The 18,503-nt window shown below is 40.3% G+C and overlaps 1 protein-coding gene across 2 annotated transcripts in view; it reads left to right on the top strand.

Annotated features, from left to right (window-relative positions):
* Positions 1 to 385: 385 nt before the first annotated feature.
* The window catches only part of LOC140992162 (interleukin-1 receptor accessory protein-like 1), a 229,507-nt gene continuing 211,389 nt past the window's right edge, over positions 386 to 18,503 (top strand). For both annotated transcript variants that reach the window (XM_073462433.1, XM_073462432.1), the window contains exon 1: positions 386 to 467. In XM_073462433.1, coding sequence (XP_073318534.1) covers positions 386 to 467 — 82 coding nt within the window. The remainder of the gene's footprint in view (positions 468 to 18,503) is intronic.

Genomic DNA, 18,503 nt, shown 5'->3' with positions numbered 1-18,503 from the left:
TGACGAAGCTGCAAAGCCAGGTTCGCCTTGATATAGATCCGTCTTGACATTTGTATCATCAACAGCCTCCCCCTGATTATACAGTTAGTCCCTGAAGAGTCACTGGTATAAATAAAGCAGAGGCAGACAAACACTTTGAGAACAGAATTTGCACATAGGGTTGTTGGATTTTTTCCAACTGACCTTAGGTCTTGTAAAAGTTCTGCAATTATTGGCTCAAACTTGCAGGGTTTTTTTTAGATTTGAGCTTTGATCAAGCATCTCCTGCCAAGATCATTATCTCTCCTTTTTTTTTGATGTTTTGGATGGATTGAATGTATTCACAGCCTGTCTCAGTACAGAATAATGACTCATGCTTTTGTTTTCTTGTAGGACTGGTAAAAAAATGAAAGCTCCCATTCCTCTTCTGATCCTGCTTCATGCCGTTGTGGTCCATTGCCTGAAAGTGGTGTCGAAGAGAGGCTCAGGTAAGTCTTGTGTTTTTGTTCTAATGATAGTCCTAAAATCCAATGGGGAAATCATGCTCTATCAAAATCGAATTTACTACCTCGTATCTTGACATCTACAGCTATAACCTGCCAAAATTTCAAGGCTTTTTTTTTTTTTTTTTTTTTTTTGCCTAAAAGCACAAACTGTGTTTCAGTCAACAGCAGGGGGATCACTTGGCCTTGTGCTGTTGTACTTGGAGACTGCAACCAGTCATGATGAACAAAAGTGCTGTCCTGTCTTTTAACAGCTTGATTTTCAAATCCAAAAACTCTCAGTATTCAGTTTGAGGTTCTCTGTGTGATGATGGAATATGATGTTGTTGAAATTTGCAGATCAATTATATGGTATAATCTTGTTTTAATTTGTTGCGATGAGAACAAAATTTGCAACATACCTCTTAATTACAAAATGACAGATTACATAAACTTTGTGGATTTCAGTTATATGCACTCGATTCGTCTGTGAGTGTGTCAAGTTGGTTAGGTGCAAAGTGAAGGAGTGCGTATATGAGTGAGTTACTTTCTTGATCCATGAAGCACTTTTCATTTAATGGTGCAGCTGTGGCCTTTGTAGGGATATTCAAGTATTTACATGGTTGTGGCACTAATACTGCCTGCTTTGCAACACTAAAACTAATTACTTTCTACAAATGATAGATGCAAGCTAGGGGAACAATCCACATTTGCTAATATGAAACATAAAGTAAGTCCTTTGTCAGTCTTATTTTTAAACCAGAAGCTGCTTGCATCTGGCTTTTTACCCATGCATATTAGACACAGGTGCAGGAATGGCCCAAGGCTCATCAGAGGGTTTCTGCTTTTCCAGCAGAAGTCCCTATGGGTTATCTCCGCCGATGCTTCACGAGCCATTGCCTTGGGCAAGGATTTGAAACGTGTCCACTGATAAATGAACACCCCACCCGAGCCAGACCTCCGTCCTTTGTTCCTTCTCTTTTAGCTCGTATGGCTTTATTAGAAGCCATGCTGGTTGCAAGTTAGAGCCCCATTGTAAAAGGGATTCTGGGCAATGAAAGCCAGTTTGAAATTGCATTGCTTTCATTTTTATGAAATAGAGACGGCAGGGGCGGGGAAGGTGAGTATCCTGGTGTCATAGCAGGTTTATTTTCAAAGAAACGATTTTCATGGTTTAGGGCTCCTTTGTTTATTAGATAAAACAACTTTTGCAGTTCATTTGGTCATATTTTTATTGCAGATTGGATACAATCCAGCTGAATAGTCTCATTACAAACCCTAAACTTTACCTGTAATATGGATTTCTATCATGGGAAATTGTCACCATTTCTGTGTGATATCGAGATGGATAGATTATGTGACAATTTATGTTTTTGGTTGTACAGCAGTAAGGTTTGTATTTTCAATATCAGGACAAATTCTTGGACATAAATTCCATTTAAATCAATAATCTTTAAAGTCTTGCTTTTTAATTACAGCTGTTAAAATATGGCGATCCAGCTGAAACTGATCAAACAAATTACTGATTGAATGTCCAAAAAGACAAACTGAGCCCCACCAAACTCTTTAAACAACTGTTTTTCATTTGCACCTTTCTTAAAAGAAACTCACTGTAGACAATCAAACCAGTAAGTGTCAGCCCATTAGAGGCAATTAAACAACTCGATTGACTCCCTCAGGGACAACGAATCCACTATCTCACTTGCCTTCCCTTTCCCTGGGCACACAAAACACACACACAAACTCCAGGAACCCCTGCACATGTGCACCGCTATTATCTGTAGATGATTAAATTCAAAACTCCCGTCTTTGAGTAATGCTTTGTCTGCATTTGTACCCAGGGTGGAACAGTGCAAGAACATACAATGCATATCTGCCATACTAATCCTCAGCATGCATAAGTGGGAGAAACCATCCATTTGTCCTCTGCTGTGGTTCCTCTTTGTTAGAATGCTGATATGGCCTGAATGGTTGGGCGAACAGAATAATTGTGTATATTTCTGCTTAATACAGCACATCAAGTCCGATGCTGAGGTAAAACCCCACTCTTGGATGCTTTTACATTGTTGTGTACTATCAGTCGGTGATATTCAATCCATGATGTGTATTAAGGTTTATTGGGTTTGAATGCTATGCCATTTATTTGTCTTGTGGCTGCAGTGCATTCCAATTTATCTACACTATTGTCATGGAGAAAATGTTATTTATGATTAAAACAATGACTGTCGAAATAATCACCTTGTTCTTTAAGATTTAAGAGATTTTCTCCTGTTATACAACAGTTTAGAGGCAATGTGTCTGTATGATACTATGATCACTATGTGTGACAAGTTATTTGTGTAATAGGCAAAATACATCACAAAATACGACTAGAAATGCAAAGACCTCCAGTACAGAGTTTAAATCTTGGTGTATTGTTTACAGCAGGGACTTGAAATCCCAGTTGCTTGTAAATCAGTGTTTTGTTGTTGTTTGTGGTCAGAACGCACATCACAGTTTCACAGATTTGGTGTGATGGCAGAGGTCTAAAGATTAGAGAAGTGGGCTTGTTGCATTCCCTGTGGGGAAATCTGTGTGGGAAATGTGAGCAAGTGACACAAATGCTGTCGAATTGGCCTTCAGCAAGACACTTACAGTAACAATGACTTGCTTCTTTGTGGAGAGCAACACTAGAATCCCTTTGGCTGTACATGGCAGCCTTCACATATGAATGTGTATTGAATTCACTGTAAGGCTTGAAGTGTTCCTGGCATTTAAGTATATATACTTAGAAGTTTTTTAAAAAGTCGATACTTATCTGGTCAGTGGAAGATATCTTCACACTTTACACAGACTTGCACCAGGGACTTTGTCAAAATTGTCACAAGCTGCTTGACCTTCTTCGTTTACCCTTACCTCATCAATCATCACACACAAATGCCTAACTGCAGACATTTTAAGCTAAAACCCTTCTAGAAAATTTGAAGAAAGATTCAGCGATTATGTAATCCGTTAAATACATTCTGCATAATCAAAAGTTAATTATATCTCTTTGGGTGAGAGCGACCCATGGACAAAGTTGGTCTATTTCTATTGTATTGATTATTTAAAAAAAGATCTTGTTCTCTGAAAATGGGTTGTGCTGCTATTATTGTATTAAACACACAATCAGCCCCCTTGTTGGCCACTTTTGCCATGCTATACAATAGATTCTTGGAAGAGCCGAGTGAGAAATCTCTACATGTGCTTGTTTGGTGACTTGGCAGTGGGCTGAAAAGAGCAGAATCCTCTTTCTGTGCTGCACACAGCTGCAATTTATTTGATTTGAAATGGAAACTTGAGAGTTCATGTTAGGTCTCACTTTAGGCTCTCGGAAGTAATAACTATGCATTTATTCTTTTTCTCACCTCTGAACATGGATTACAATCAGAGTATGAAGCAGCTCCGGAGGTTACTGACGGTGACTTTTGGCAGGCCAGAATACAGAATAGAATAAAAAGCTCATATAAATACATTGTAAAAGCGACGAAACAGAACATTTCCTAAATACTCTGGTAGTTTTCTTAAATATTTCATGGGCATCACCATTCATCTGCATTATACCATGAACTCTGCTCTGTCTTCTTATCCTTAGTATTCAGTTGTCCTCCATGGAGCTTTTCGTACTTCCCAGGCATTGGGAGATTTTGTTATCCCAAGGGATTTACTGTGATGCCTCTTGCTTAGGAGCAGTTTTACAGCATGTCTGTTGATGACATGCTTGCTGTTTTGTGGATTGGACCTGCTGTCTTTTTGGATGGCTCTTTTTGGAGACCAACATTTGGGCTCTTAAATGAATTGGCTCTTTTTTGGGCAAAACTTGAGTCCATGTGTGATTTGTATTTTCATTTGATTTTGAAGTTGTGTGACATAAATCAACATGGAAGTTAGGAAAATGCTAAAAAATAATTATGTCAGGAGGTTTTGGGGGGGGGGGCATACAGCCACCAACCTTTCACCCTTTTGGTCCACCAATTGGCTGCCTCCGCATTAAAGCTCACTTGCGGCAGTGCAAGAAACATTTCCATTTTATATTCACTAAAAGTCACCTCTTAACAAAACTGTTACAGTAACACATATCCCCTGAGTGAACACCGCTGACAGTTGTAGATTCACAATCATATTCCGTGACATTGATTGAGACAAATTTAGCCTCTGTCCGCCCCTCTGCTGTAAAGTCATTAGTCCCCATTTCTTCACCAGACATTGATGAGTCCCCAGACAAATGATGCTTACCTTTCCACAGTCTCCCAGTAATTCCAGCAATATATTACCCACAGCACTCACTCACAGTGAGGGCATCTTTCTGTTATTCATGCATACGTAAGAAGCTGCTCTCCGACACGTGTTCCCATTTGGAAATGGAGTACAGAACCCCTTCTCTGCCTTTAGTTTCTATTAAGGATGGTCCGAAGGCCCGGCATGTCACTCTGATGAAGAGTAGCTGTAAATAAAACACGCCACCGCAACAAGACCTTGGTTCCTATTAGAGAGCAGCCGCTCATCATCCATCTCCCCCCGTGTATTTACCTACTGCTGCTACAGTAGGTCCACAGCATATATTTTCCCATCTCTTCACCGACTTCTTCTTTCCGCTATTGCAGGAGGAGGAATCAAGGACATTGTGACAGTCGGTTAAATTTACAGTCTTCACACCCATCGCAACGCACAACTCCAGGAGGATGTCAACATTAATACGTCAGTTAAAGGATGGGATCTTCCCCCCACATTAATGCGGCTACTCGCAATTTGGCCAATAATAAGGCTCCTTTTAATTGGACAAGACAGTGATTCCTAACAGGGGACGTCAGCGCACAGCACAAATTCAATTATGGCCAGCTATTTGACTTTGTAATTGATATTAAAGGACGTTAAATATGACAGGAAGCTGTCAGCAAGAACTTTTAGGGAGGGACGGGGCACAGAAGTAGTGACCCTTTCCATTGTGTCAGATCTTTACACAAGGAAACTACTGATTGTCAGATAATTCTAAGAAAAATTGAGTAAGTAATAAAAATCGCATGAATATTAATGTATAAGTGCCATCAGATCAATTATACACCACTTGAGGTTGTCAGTCATAACAGCTTGGGATGTAAATGCTCAGAATGAAGTTTGAGAATCTTTCCAAAACAAATCCACTGATTTAAAAACCGAATGCTGAAATCCAAGCTCTCTCTCTCTGCCTCCTTCACTTCTCTCTGTCACGCACACATACCGAGGCACACATCCGTGAATGGCCGCGGTTCATCTTCCCTCGGTCAATACCACATACCTGCCACAAATGTTGAATGATTGCCTCCACTGCACCGCCCGTTCATTGCGGGGGGAGATTGATCACACACATGATATTAGAAATGAAATGGCTTGCCACATGGAGTTGTTTTCCCTCCTGCTGCTCAGAGAGGGAGAGAGAGAGGGAGAGAGAAGCAACTCAACAAGTGTGCCAGATAAAGGCTTCCTGACAACTGGGGTTACTATGGATCTGTGTTCTGGGTTGGGGACACATGCCATAGTCCTCCGTGCGAGATGGACGACGATCAATCACCTGATTTATGAGTGGAGTAGTCTCTCTGTGGCCTGTTTCCTGACCTGTAATAATGTTACAGCACCACAGCAATTGAGAAAAATGCCAGGAAAGGGTGCAGAGGGCTGCAGCTGGTCTGTAGCTGCAGGTGGTTAATGCTCAAGTACACTGTCTGTGCCTCTAAGGATGGATCTAAGACGTATCCGATTACAGCTATTTTTATTTATTTGATGCATTTGGGTTTAAGGCTTTGACTGTAGCGAAATGTCACCTGCAGGCGTATGAAGGCCTACATGATGATTGGATTTGGGTTTACTGAAATCCAGATTTGGGAAATGGGCTGGAAGTGTAGGTGGAGCTAATAGGGTCTGACACCTGTCAATCAAGCAGCTGTGTCCCCAAGGATGATTATCTTTAAGCCATGATATCTCGGTAATGACACAGAAATCTTTGAAATCTACAAAAGACATCAAGTCAGATATATTGCATTTAGTTGCCAATAGAGGGACTGCATTTCTATGGAAGACTGCCAAGAACTACAGTTGCATTAACACTATCACTGGGCTCAGAAACAGTTCATAGTAAATTATATATACACTTGATTATGCTAACTCGGAAAAGTGGATTTAGTGTTAAGTTAGTCTTTAAACTTTGGTTTCAGCCTCAGTGATTGCTGCTCTTTGGTGCTTCACTCATTTTCTGTTTTATTACATACACATGGCTAGTCAGATATATGCAGTAGTTGTCAATGTGGCTGATGTAATATGACAGAATCTCACTCATTTGATGTTAACATCCAGTTGACTTCCATTCTTAAAATGCCTGACGTATAAATATGAGCAGGGTAGCATGTTTTTTGTGGCATTTTTATTGATTTTGTAGCATCATAAATCTAAATGATATATATGCAAATTCTGTGAGGGGAATCACTTCAATTTTCTTCCCACCTTTATGTGTTGTGCCTTCCTCTTATCTGTTCATTGTCTTGGAACCCCAACTGTCTGCAGGCATTCAACATTAAATACAAAATATTGCACTTTATCTCCACTTTTAATATTTCTCTCTGAAAGATAATACGTTCATTTCAGGCTCCCTTAGCAAATTATTCAGCCCACTTTAACAGCCGGGGCATTTGGTACCAATTTGAGAGATTATATGTGTGGATGATAATGAGCTTTAGTCCAAAAGAGGATTTAAACATGGAGAAGGCTGGCCAGTGCTTAATTTAAGAAAATCTGGCTCTCAGGTTTAAGCAAGAAGACTTTAGGGGAAATAAAACTCCTGAAGAAAAAGAAAAAAAAGGAAAGAAAAAGAAAAGTAAATAAGTAACATTTGTGATAAGTCAGGGCAATTGGACATAAACGGTAATGTTCCCAATGGTTATGCTGATTCCTCTTGGCTAGTTGGCTCTGAGATAGCTGATCAATGGTGGGTAGAGAAGCTGTAGTCTCTCACTACTATGCAAATTGCCTGGAGGCGGTGATGGGACTGTACCCAAAAATATCACACATTTTAACCTGGGGCTGCGCCGCATGATTAATCCATGTGGGTTCTGCTCCTCATTCTGCGTTGCTCTTTGCCTGTATGCATCGGTCTCTCTATCTAGCAATCTTAGCACAATTTTTAATGAATTATGTTTATGCATGTCACTTCCCGCTTCTGCCAGGGGTGAGATGGCAGTTTGCTCTTTTGAATTCCTCTCAAAAATAAAAAAACTCCTTCATCTCCAATGGTGATGCTGTCCCGTGTGATCTGTCTGGCGTTTCTCCCTGCTACCTTGTCTGATTTCACCTAACATCTCTCCTCAAGCTCCTGCGCACATAAAATGATGGTTATTGCTTCCATTGATTGGCGACTTTCTCCTGGAGGCCAGACAGGATCACTGGGGAGTCAGATAGATGTCTCACAGAATAATTAAAACAATAAACTGAATCCTAATCCCATAATCATCATTCGATTCTACCTGTTTTAAGCCAAGAGGCTGTTTACCAAAAACCTGAACTGTTTAACTCTCGCAGCAGCATCTGGGATTTCTGTTTGTACATCTAATTTGAAAATACCACCTCTCCTAATATGCAGACCAGAGACCTAACTCTATGCTTCGCCTTTAAATTGCACACCTGTAGTAGTAGTATCTGTTTGAGTGGAGTAAAATTGGGCCTAATGATAGCTCACATCCCTCCTTGATAAAAGGTCTAGCTCGAGAAGCGAGAGCAGAAACTCCTGTTTAAAAAAGACAAGTATCAAGTTTTTTTTGCTGTCATTTGTGGAAATCAGACAAACTGGTAATTTGATTTCCACTTGTCTCAGCCTTTGCAATCTCTGAGCCATTCGATTCTCCTTTTTTTTTCTCCAGTGTTGCGACTCCTAGAGTACATTGGTTTTCTATTGATTGGAGCGCTAACTTTGTTTTGGGCCGTTGCAACTCAGTTTAGTTTGATTTCTGAGGGGAGGTCATTGATTTGCATGGCAACACTGCAGCTTGTCATTTTCCAACTTTATCAGCCTCTTTAATTAGCCTCATACTTCACCTGCTGGTTTTACAACTTACAATACATGGATTTTAAAAGCACAGCCAACCTGAAACATAAAAAAAATCATATGTTTCAGATTAGTCATTTTCCAAAAAGAAAACTTATATCCGTACTTTAATATCATACTTAAAATCTATTTTTTTCTCAGTTATGAAGAGCATTCATTACTTTTTTTTAGCCGTCTGTGTTCAACAGAATGCATTGTATAACCACTGACTTATAGCTTTACTCAGGGATCATTTCTCTTGATTGATGGCTTGGGACGAAAGATGAGATTGTCATTTTTTTTCTCCCACACAGCTGTCACTGCTACACACACAATAGTTAATCTGCAGTGTTTTGTTGCCAGAACAACATATATTTAAATATATCAGTTTGAGGAGGTTTCTGTCCATGTGCAGGAATGATTGGGGATATGTGATGAAAGATAAGCAAATCAATAGAAAGAAGATTTATGATGTGGGAACTATAGCTTTCTAATGCACTTGAGCAGGCATGTGGATTACAGACAACTGTTCAATACAACGAGGATGTTTTTACTGAGAGTTAGCCTTAAAGTGCACATGTCTTTGTTATATAATGAAACGGCTTATGGGGCATTTTCCTTGCTGGAATGATAACTTACTGAACTTACCAACTCTGTGTTTTCTTGTTGTGTTCCTTTTGCCCTTTTCTGCATTGTTTCATGATGTGTATTCTTAAATATTTAAGACATACAAGCAAGCCATTTTTTGGAGTCAAGTGGATCTTTACAAAACTCATACTGAGATTGGTTAAGACAATATTAAAGGTGCAATATGTAAAAAGCTTAATTTAAAACTTGCAAAAAATTAACCAAAATTATGGTTGATGTCTTTTTGGTGTGGTATTGGAAGAGGTACTGTCTTTTCTTAAATTGTATTTTTGTGTCAAAGTTTGATATTCTGGTTTTGTGACAATCTTACAAGAGTCATGTGACCAATGGATGTAGCTGCACGCTTATTAATACTAGATGTAAGGCCACATGATGAGACATTATTATCCAGATAATGTGTTGATACCAGATATAAATAGGTCTCATGAACACATGTTGTCAGTCAAATAAAGATTAGCAGAGCGGGTGGGATCGGATGACCAGTTTACTATTCCTCCTATTTGACCTTGTAAACCAATTATTTGCTTGTTAGGACCAGAGTGGAAAAATTCAGATGACTGTTAATGTCACTGGCTGGGAAGTTTGTGGCCTTTTCCTGCCTTCAGTGACGCTGTTGTGAAAGAAACTGCATGAATTGGGATTTTTAATTAGCCTACCCCGCACAATGGAGGCTGTGGTCGCTTGAGAGGTGAAGTTTTGTGAATGCAGGAAGTCTCCCAACAACGTCGCATTTGATGAGGCTGTCAAGCTCTCTCGCATCAGCCAGGCACTCAGCGTGTGGCCTTTTTCAATGCTCCTTTATTGGAAAGTTTGAACACATCCTCTCTCACTGTGTTCATTCCCTGTTCACAGTCTACCCGTCGCTCAATGACAGCTATGAACAAAAAACACTACTCTCTTGTTCTCTTTGTATATTTTCTTTCCCTTCGTTTTCCCTTTTTTTCTCCCATTCTTTTTTCAGTCAAACTGGGATTGGTCAAAGCACAATCAACCTATTTCGGCAACAAGCAGAGGCACAGTGAATCCTTGCAGGTCTCAAGGGAGTCCTGCCAAGTTTGGGGCTTTTCAGTTTTCCTTTTTTTTTGCCAGGGAGAAAGGATGTAAGCTCGCTTGCCGAGGAGTACGCCTTTGTTGGTTGCAGAAGACTGACGCACTGCAGGAGTTTTGGAAACAAACCAGGTTGACTCTATTCTCCAGGCCCTGGCTGCTTTTCTCGCCACTGTTCAGAAGATACAAGCAGAACCCATTCAAATCCTACTGCTTAGCATTTTTATTATAATTAGCAGGGAATTACCTGGTATTCCCCCCTTAGGAAAGTATGTCATTTTATCCATTGCTAAAGTAACTATTGTTCACAGAGAGAAATGCTTCTTTAATTTACATGCAACAAATTTGCTTTTAAAAATCCACTCTGTGCAAAATTCAGCTCAACTATTCCCTGTAAGCAAGCCTTGTAATTTCATTTGGCATGATTAACAGTGAAATTCCATCACGTATTTCCTGTCATGTTTATTGCTTGTGTTTGATGTGGCGCATGGTTGAAATATTTAAGACCTCATATTTATGATCCTCCAGGGCCCAAAAATGGTAGAAGATGGCAGCTGATTTCCCTGCAGTGCAATGATCAATAAATTCTACATATCAATTAAGTTCCACTGTCATCTCCAAGGCCTCTCCCAGGGATAAGCCTCTCTCTGGTCTCTTATTGGCCAATCATGGTGCTGCACAGCCTCCCCCGCAGCTCCTCTGCGTTCATGAAACAAACATGTACATGTAGAGAGGTGCTACGTTAGAAGTGTATGTTTCTCAGTGAGCCATGAGGGGGAAGGGGGGCATCATCATCTGTCGTATACAAGAAGTGTCTTTCATTTATTTCCTTTTATATGACATATAGTGGCAGCTCTGTAAATGTGAAAAGTTCTCAGCTGTGGATCAAATAGCCATGAAATGCTTTTACAGCCCCGGTGGCCTTCTAAAACGATTAGATTCTATTAACCCATGCAACGTAAATAAGAGAGATTGAGAACATGGAAGTTCAATCAGTCCTGATGATGCACACAATTTGCTTCTGATGCCTTTTTCTTAGAGCTGAAAAGAGGAGTTTAAAAGAAGAGAGACGTGTAGAAAGAGAGACTGTCATTACAGAAGGAGGCTCTTGTGTCAAAACAACACAAGATATCTGGTTGGAGGCAGTTGAGCTACTGTAGATTTTTCCTTCATGTTGACAGCACAGACGCTGCAGCATCCAAACAGCGTCAAGTCTCTGTTAGCATCTACTGCTAACTGAGAGGCACTACAGATGTTAGTAGGCGTTGCATCTCTGTACCCTGCCAGTAGCCAAGCAACACCGCAACCTCACCATCTCGAGTGTTTCTGCGCTCTCAGCACATCCCCTCACATGATCTCGCCCTCCGAAACAGGATTAAAAATTCTCCGCAACCTTTGCCTGCGTCGCGCGTGTGATTTTTCCAGAGGGTAATTAAAGTGTTTCTTCTCCGTTCAGCCTCTCACAAAAGTTCCCTGTATATCATCTGACATCAAAAACACTTAAAATAAATTGCTGTATAAAAATGCGATGTTCAGGCAGCCAATTAAGTTTGATGCGTGAAGTGTTAGCCTCCGAGCGTGTGTAATGAGGCCCGTAGCAATACTGTGAAGTCTGCTAGCTGCTGTTTGACAAAAGATGTATTTTTCATTCACATAGAGCCTAATGAGTGGATGGAGATGCTACAGTTTCCCATCAAATCCGATGATACAGATCAAGTAGCTTGATGAATGATTAACACCCCTTTTACAAGGGCGCTGACCTAACAGTTTTGTCTGCACCTGCAAAGACAATCAATTAAAAGAGATGATGGTGATTAATTATTGGCAATCATTAAGCTGTTAAATTGACTTGCAAGCTACGGCTTATTTATCTGCGTCCTGGTTTAATGAAGACACATCTGGCAAAACAGCTCTGAAAAGGATAACAAAGCAAAACAGTTTATGGTAATGCCATTTTGATTTTTGACAGTCGTCTGTCGCCGTTCCAGCCCCGAAACACTACAGTTCAGATCCAGAATAAAAGTATCCAAATCCCATTCCAACACCATTCATTTGCTCGGCATTGAAATTCAAATATGGCCTGATTATAATGTTTAATGTGCATGCCACCCTCAGCGATTTTTCAAATCGTGTGATATAGGCTTTTAAAGGGCCTCCCTTTGGTGTTTGCAATGCTGTCTAAGGCTCTCTGTCACCTTTTTTGTGCACCAAGTGCCTGGTCTTGAAAAACACAAGGTTAGCTAAGGATTATGGTTCTGTATGTGTCTTTCATTGCCTTTAATATGCAAATAGGAGATTAGCTTTGGAAGGAAACTGTTTGGCATGGGAGTTATTTCTACCAGGAGGTGACGCGAACCATTCTTGCCTCTTTTTTTCCTTCTCAGGATCAGACTTAACCATTTCAGCAAGAAATGGCACTTAGGAAGCTTCTCAGGACGATGACGGACTATGGATATACTGTACATGTCAAGGAATGCTTACATCTCATTAAAGCACATTAGCCTTTAGCATAAAGGCTAAATAAATTACAGTTGCTGCATGCAGGCAAAATGCAAGGTTTCTGTAACATGACTCAGTATTATTAATTTAAGTAAAAGTCATTTGTCAGTATTTCATAGGAGCCGCATGGCAAAATTTAAATGACTCTCTCTGCATGGCTGAGGCACATCAAACAAAATAAGAAAACTACATCTCTGCAATTCATAGCAAAAGCCAAATGCAGCCGGGCAAATGACTTTGGTATTACACTGTCAGAAAACCATTTCAAATGTGCCATGGGAAGCAATTCCAGCATTTCTTTTGATCTCCAGTGCGGAGGGGAGGAGGGAGGATTAGGAAGCATTTCATATCATGGAATTGTGATCCCGGCATTAGAGCTATACAATGCACATGCAATGTCAACATCCATAATTGAGTGATTCAAGTGACCTAATTTTTGCGGGAGGGCTACCTCTGCAGTTGTTGCTGCGTCAGAGAGTTTAACCCTTTCAAAATCTGCTTCGGGGAGCCGATGATGGACCCGAGCACCCATCCAGAACACCGTCTAGAGGTTGCTGCTTCTCCACCTCCTCTAGGCATGTTTGTTAAGTGACCCTAAACTGTGCTCATCCATGAGAACATGAGATGAAGTACGCGCCGCAAGATCTGCTATAGAACTCATGGATAGATTTGTGCTAATACACACTCAACACTTTCCAAAAGTCTGTCAAATCAACTATTTGTTTGTTCTGAAATGAAGTAAATTTAATTTAGATTGAAGGCTCACACTTATTAAATCAGCACTCAAGCTACATAGTCCTCTGTTGTTTGGAATATTGATTCTGTGTGTACACACACACACACACACACACACACAGACACGTGTGAGACAGTGAGGCACAGATTATCCAATCAAACATCCATGCTGGCCGTGTACAATTGATCAGAGTACATTTGCTCAGGGCTGACAACCCTGTGGGCATTCATGGCTTCTCTGACTGGCTCAGAGGGGGGTTGAGGATTATTGACTGTGGGATAAAGGAAATAGAGAAATCTGCAGAATAGAGTCCCCAAATAATTGGATTAAACAAACAAATTAGCGTGTTGAATGTATAATCAGAGCAATGAAGCGCTCGAAACACTTTCTTAGTGGACTGTCTGTGCTATTGAAGGACTAGCAGTTTGCATATCAGGTTTTCAACCCGACAGTTCTCTCTTTTACCTGTAACTCATGTTGTTCCCTCTCCTAATTCGTCAGTATATGGACATATTTCCACACAGAGGTTTTGTGTGTACATCCACCCTCAGTGGCTTCAACATAAAGGACATTCTTGCCTTTCATTCTGAGCTAGCTTGGGAAATGCCTCTGTTTTATATGTTCCTTGACCTCTTTCAGGCCTACAGAATGGAGTCAGTGTGTGCCTGAGCAGCCTAATTGGGTTGACAGCACAGTGTCTTGCCTCTTGCTCACGCACATGACATCCAGCTCTTTGACAGAGCGGCCTGCCTCGGCAGTCCTTTGGCTGTTCAAGGTAGTAGCACTCGAGCGAATGTTTAAACAAGCGATCATAGACGACTCGACGCTGTTGACTTCACCAAGCGCTTTTTGAGTATTTGCATTTTTATTGTTGAGTTGTAAACACTTACAAACAAAACCAACAGCGGATGAAATGTGGCTCAGAGTTAATGAATAGATTTTAATGGACACTCTAGGAATGTGTTGTTAATTTGCTGTCGGTACACGTGCACGTGTGTGGTTTTAATGAAGCTGAATGAATTGTGCATCGGGTTACTGGTGCATGCAGCGTGATTATGTTGAATATGTTCTCTCTGTTGTGTGGTGCCCACCGTTTAAACAAGGCTGTGTAGGTGGGACAGTAGGGAGGGAGGAAGGGCAAAGGGAGACAAAGGCAAAGTGGAAAGTACGCAAGGCCGCGCTCTTCATGAATTCATTTCCCCTCTCTCTCCTGTGTCAGGGGGACCTCGTCTGAACCCATTAAGTTGGTAACAAGGTGACAGCGAGCGGTCCTGGTACGGGTTCTGGCCTCCGGAGCTGTCTGGCTGCTCGTCTATGTTAATTAAGGGAGAGAATGAAAGTGTGAGGTATGGGGACATTGTTAGACAAAAACGTTTAACTAGATGGTCCGGATAAGGACAGAGTTTCAGTCTTTGTCTCAAACGAGTTTGCAGCTTCGAGGTGGAGCTAAATAGACAGCAATTCACTCTGATTCACATAGGTAAGTGAGGTATACAAATCTCGCCACAGGCACTCAGCAGACCATGAATTATTGAGGCGCTGTTAGGCTTGTCGTGTTGAATCCTATAACGTTAGAAAGGTTGACCAGTCTCATTCCCTAAATCCATTTTCTTTATATATTATCAAAGAACTCGTCACTGGTGCTCTTCTGAAATAATGTCCTTGTTCAACCTTGCCAGTGCTTACAAATAGACAGAAAATAAAAATGCTTGGTATGTTGGTGAAAACGGACATCCCCCGTCGCCCTTCCGTCTCCCCTCTACTGTGGGAAAAGTGGCGTCATCTTTCTGCGAGGGAAATGGCATTGGTAGAGTTCACTGGGAAGCGTTTTTAGTGCAAAGTAAGTGGGCGATCAGGAGATGTCATCAATTCCAATGCATGCCAGTTGCCACGGAAACAGAAGTGGAGAGGCTTTTCTCAAGGATCCTGTTAAACATTTAGAGTGGGCAGGACTCAGAGAGAGAAAGAGAGAGACAGGGAAATTAGTGGCAGAGATGTGTTTCGTGGATAATTGTCCATCTTTTCATCTGTGTTTTCCTTCATTATAACTGTGAGTGATGTGGTTACATTTGCACCATTTGGTTTTAAGTTAAGCTCACAAACCTCCAATCTACCTAAAGGCATGATTATTAAGGTGCAGTTGAATTAGCTAACTCTACCAATATCTCGTTAATATCTAAAGAAGAGGTTAAATACATTTCAAATATAATATGAATGGTATTGTTGCAATTCTTTAGTTTAAATACTGTTTATGTACTACTAATTGTTTTTAGATTAAGGAAAAGATTGACTTTACACATCCATATAAGGGTTTTCTCATATTTGCGTGGAGGCACAAATTGCAAGACTTGGCCTTTATCAGCACAAGTGGCCAAAGCTTTGTCCGAGCTTGGCACGAAAGCACAACAGCCCTTCTCCAGTGGTAATCTCCCAGCAGACAGGCCCTAAATGGGAAAGGGCTCTTTGCGGTAACAACGTGGGCTCAGCAGATAGGAGGTCTGTGTAATTCCTGTTAATTACTGTCCACGAGGCGATAAGACCTGGTTGGAGAGGCTAAGAGAAGAGATAAGGAGGATCAGGGATTCACCTGAAGGATTTTCTACCACTCGGGCAAAAACAGTCTAGTTGTCCAGAAACAGTCTAAAGTTTGAGGCCGCCCTTTAGTAGCTGTTTTCTTCCCTTTCTGAACTAATGGAATTGTTTTGACACCCATTTAAGAGCTGTGGCAGTGGGTGAACTGAAGGTTTTATCTAATAAGTCATCAGAAAACATTTTTGAGCAAACAGAGCTGCTGACTTGACATGCTGTTATAACGCTTCTATTGCTTCTAGTGCTGAAATACTCGGATACATTTATAAAAAAGTGGTAAAATAAATTGAAAATTGACTTGTGTTACCATTATGTGGATATTCTTAAGAAGGTGCAACAAGATCGAATACTCAGAAGAATGCCTGTACAACTTGCTTAAACCTGCCATTTGTCAATTCATTGTTTAATCCTACCTAATATGTGCAACCCAGATTTTAAAAAAAAGTTGGGATGCTTTGGTGTTGCAGTCATCAAATTCATAATTAAAGTATATTAACAGCAAACAATGAAGTTTCTTATTTTTAACAATAAATACAATGCCTCTGTACTGGTGTCAGATGAAATAGGTCATTAACTTTTTGCGAATCATTGTTTTTATTTGTTTTTTTCACATTATGACAACTTTCTTGGAATCAGGGTTGTATTTATGTTCCCATGCTTGAAGGAATTAATTTTCTTTTAATGAAGCAACATCATCATTTATTACCAGACAAAATAATTCCAACTCAAGGTCCACTTGCTCGCGTATTATGGCGCTTTTGACCATATCAAACAGTCTTTGACAGCAGATTGAGTTGGCTCAGTTATCATAGAAATTAAATCTTCCAATCGTCCATGATTCTGAGCATGTCAGAGACTTTTTATTCATGTTACCTTAAATGTTAACCAATTTGATCTGCTGATGATGATCATGTGGTCAAAAGCTAGTAACGGACAGGACCTTTAAGTTTGTGTTGTTTAGTCTGTAAAGCTAAAAGGAATTTTTTTGTTTTTTTCCCCAATACTGAGCACATTCATTTACATTGAATTGTTAGTTATAAAATCCAGGCACCCCTTTTCATGCAAATTCAAAAAGCACATCAAAACAGGCGTATGGAAACACACTTATACTGCACTTCACTAAGACCATTGATACCACAACAAATATTCACAGCATGACTTGAGGGATTTTCTTTTAAAAATAGTTCAAAGCAATTCACCAAAAAACATGAGCCCCATGAGACCCAATTCAATTCTTTGCCATATTCCAAGCCTCCATTAGCATGCGCCGGAGATGAATCTTACAAGTTGTCAGTCACCTGTGTTCTACCATGAAATCAGACCAAATCCCAGTTTCTGTTTGTTTAGTTTTCTCTGCAGAGACATCTCAACAGACCTCTGACCTGATAACAAACACTGAAAAAGAACAAGTAATGTGTGATACTGTTGTATGAAAAATAGGAGGCTGATAAGATAGGACACTGTGCGGTTCTTTGAAGGAATTGAACCCTACATGGTAAACTGTAATAGCTCTCAGGGGCTTCAGCTACAGGGATATATGAGCTCATATTGGAGAAACGAGGCTAGTTGTCTAAATGCATTACTGTAATAGGACCTGGGAGGGGGAGTGGTGCCGTGTATCTGCATGTTGACCTTGTTAGTATTAAGTTCTTGAATTACTCTCTAGGGTGTGCATGCTGGCAGAGGCACTGGTGGTCCAACTATAAACTCCTCATTTCTTACTTTTAGGTTTAATTATTTTCTTTGTTCCTGCTTATTAAAAGCTCAGCAAAGGAATTGTGTCTTCTTCACTCAGCAGCTCATCATTAGCAGCTGAAGCATATTTCGCCCTTGTAATACACAGAACGCCAAGATACTAATTACCTTTCAGTCACCAATAAGGCTTGGTTTTACCCCCTACTTCTCATTGAACGGTCGCCGCTGTAAAGAATCTGTTTCAGTCAGGCGTTTGTGGAGCGTCTATACAAATCACACCTAATATGACAACCATTCATCAGTTTGATAAATGGTTATCAAAGAGAGCCACTGAGAATATGCAAATGTCAGTGCATGGAGATCGCACTGCTCCTCATACTTAGCGATTAGAAAAACACAAAACACAAAATTTTATGCAAGTAGAACTACTTTTTTTTTATTACACAGAGGGGTTTATATTTCTTATTTAAGCACACTGAAACAGTACCAAAGGACTGGGTATATTTGATTCTACAGCTGAAATAGATGTAATTGGTTCTAATTTCCATCTCCTCTGTCTTAAATGGTATCTCACTCCATGATATACTGCGATTAAATTAGTCGAACACTGTACCTAATGGACCTTCTTTTGTTCCAGATATTAGCCAGCACAGAAAATTAGACATTACCCACTTGTCTTTTTTTTCTTAAGTTAAATGTGTGATAATTTCTAGAATACTTTGAGGAGTCATTGTTTCTATTTTTTAACGTGTTGGGTGATGAG

The sequence above is a fragment of the Pagrus major genome, chromosome 24, assembly GCF_040436345.1.
Source record: "Pagrus major chromosome 24, Pma_NU_1.0".
Classification (NCBI taxonomy): domain Eukaryota; kingdom Metazoa; phylum Chordata; class Actinopteri; order Spariformes; family Sparidae; genus Pagrus; species Pagrus major.
Note: the sequence above shows the minus strand (reverse complement) of the source record. Positions and strands in the feature narration are given on the sequence as shown.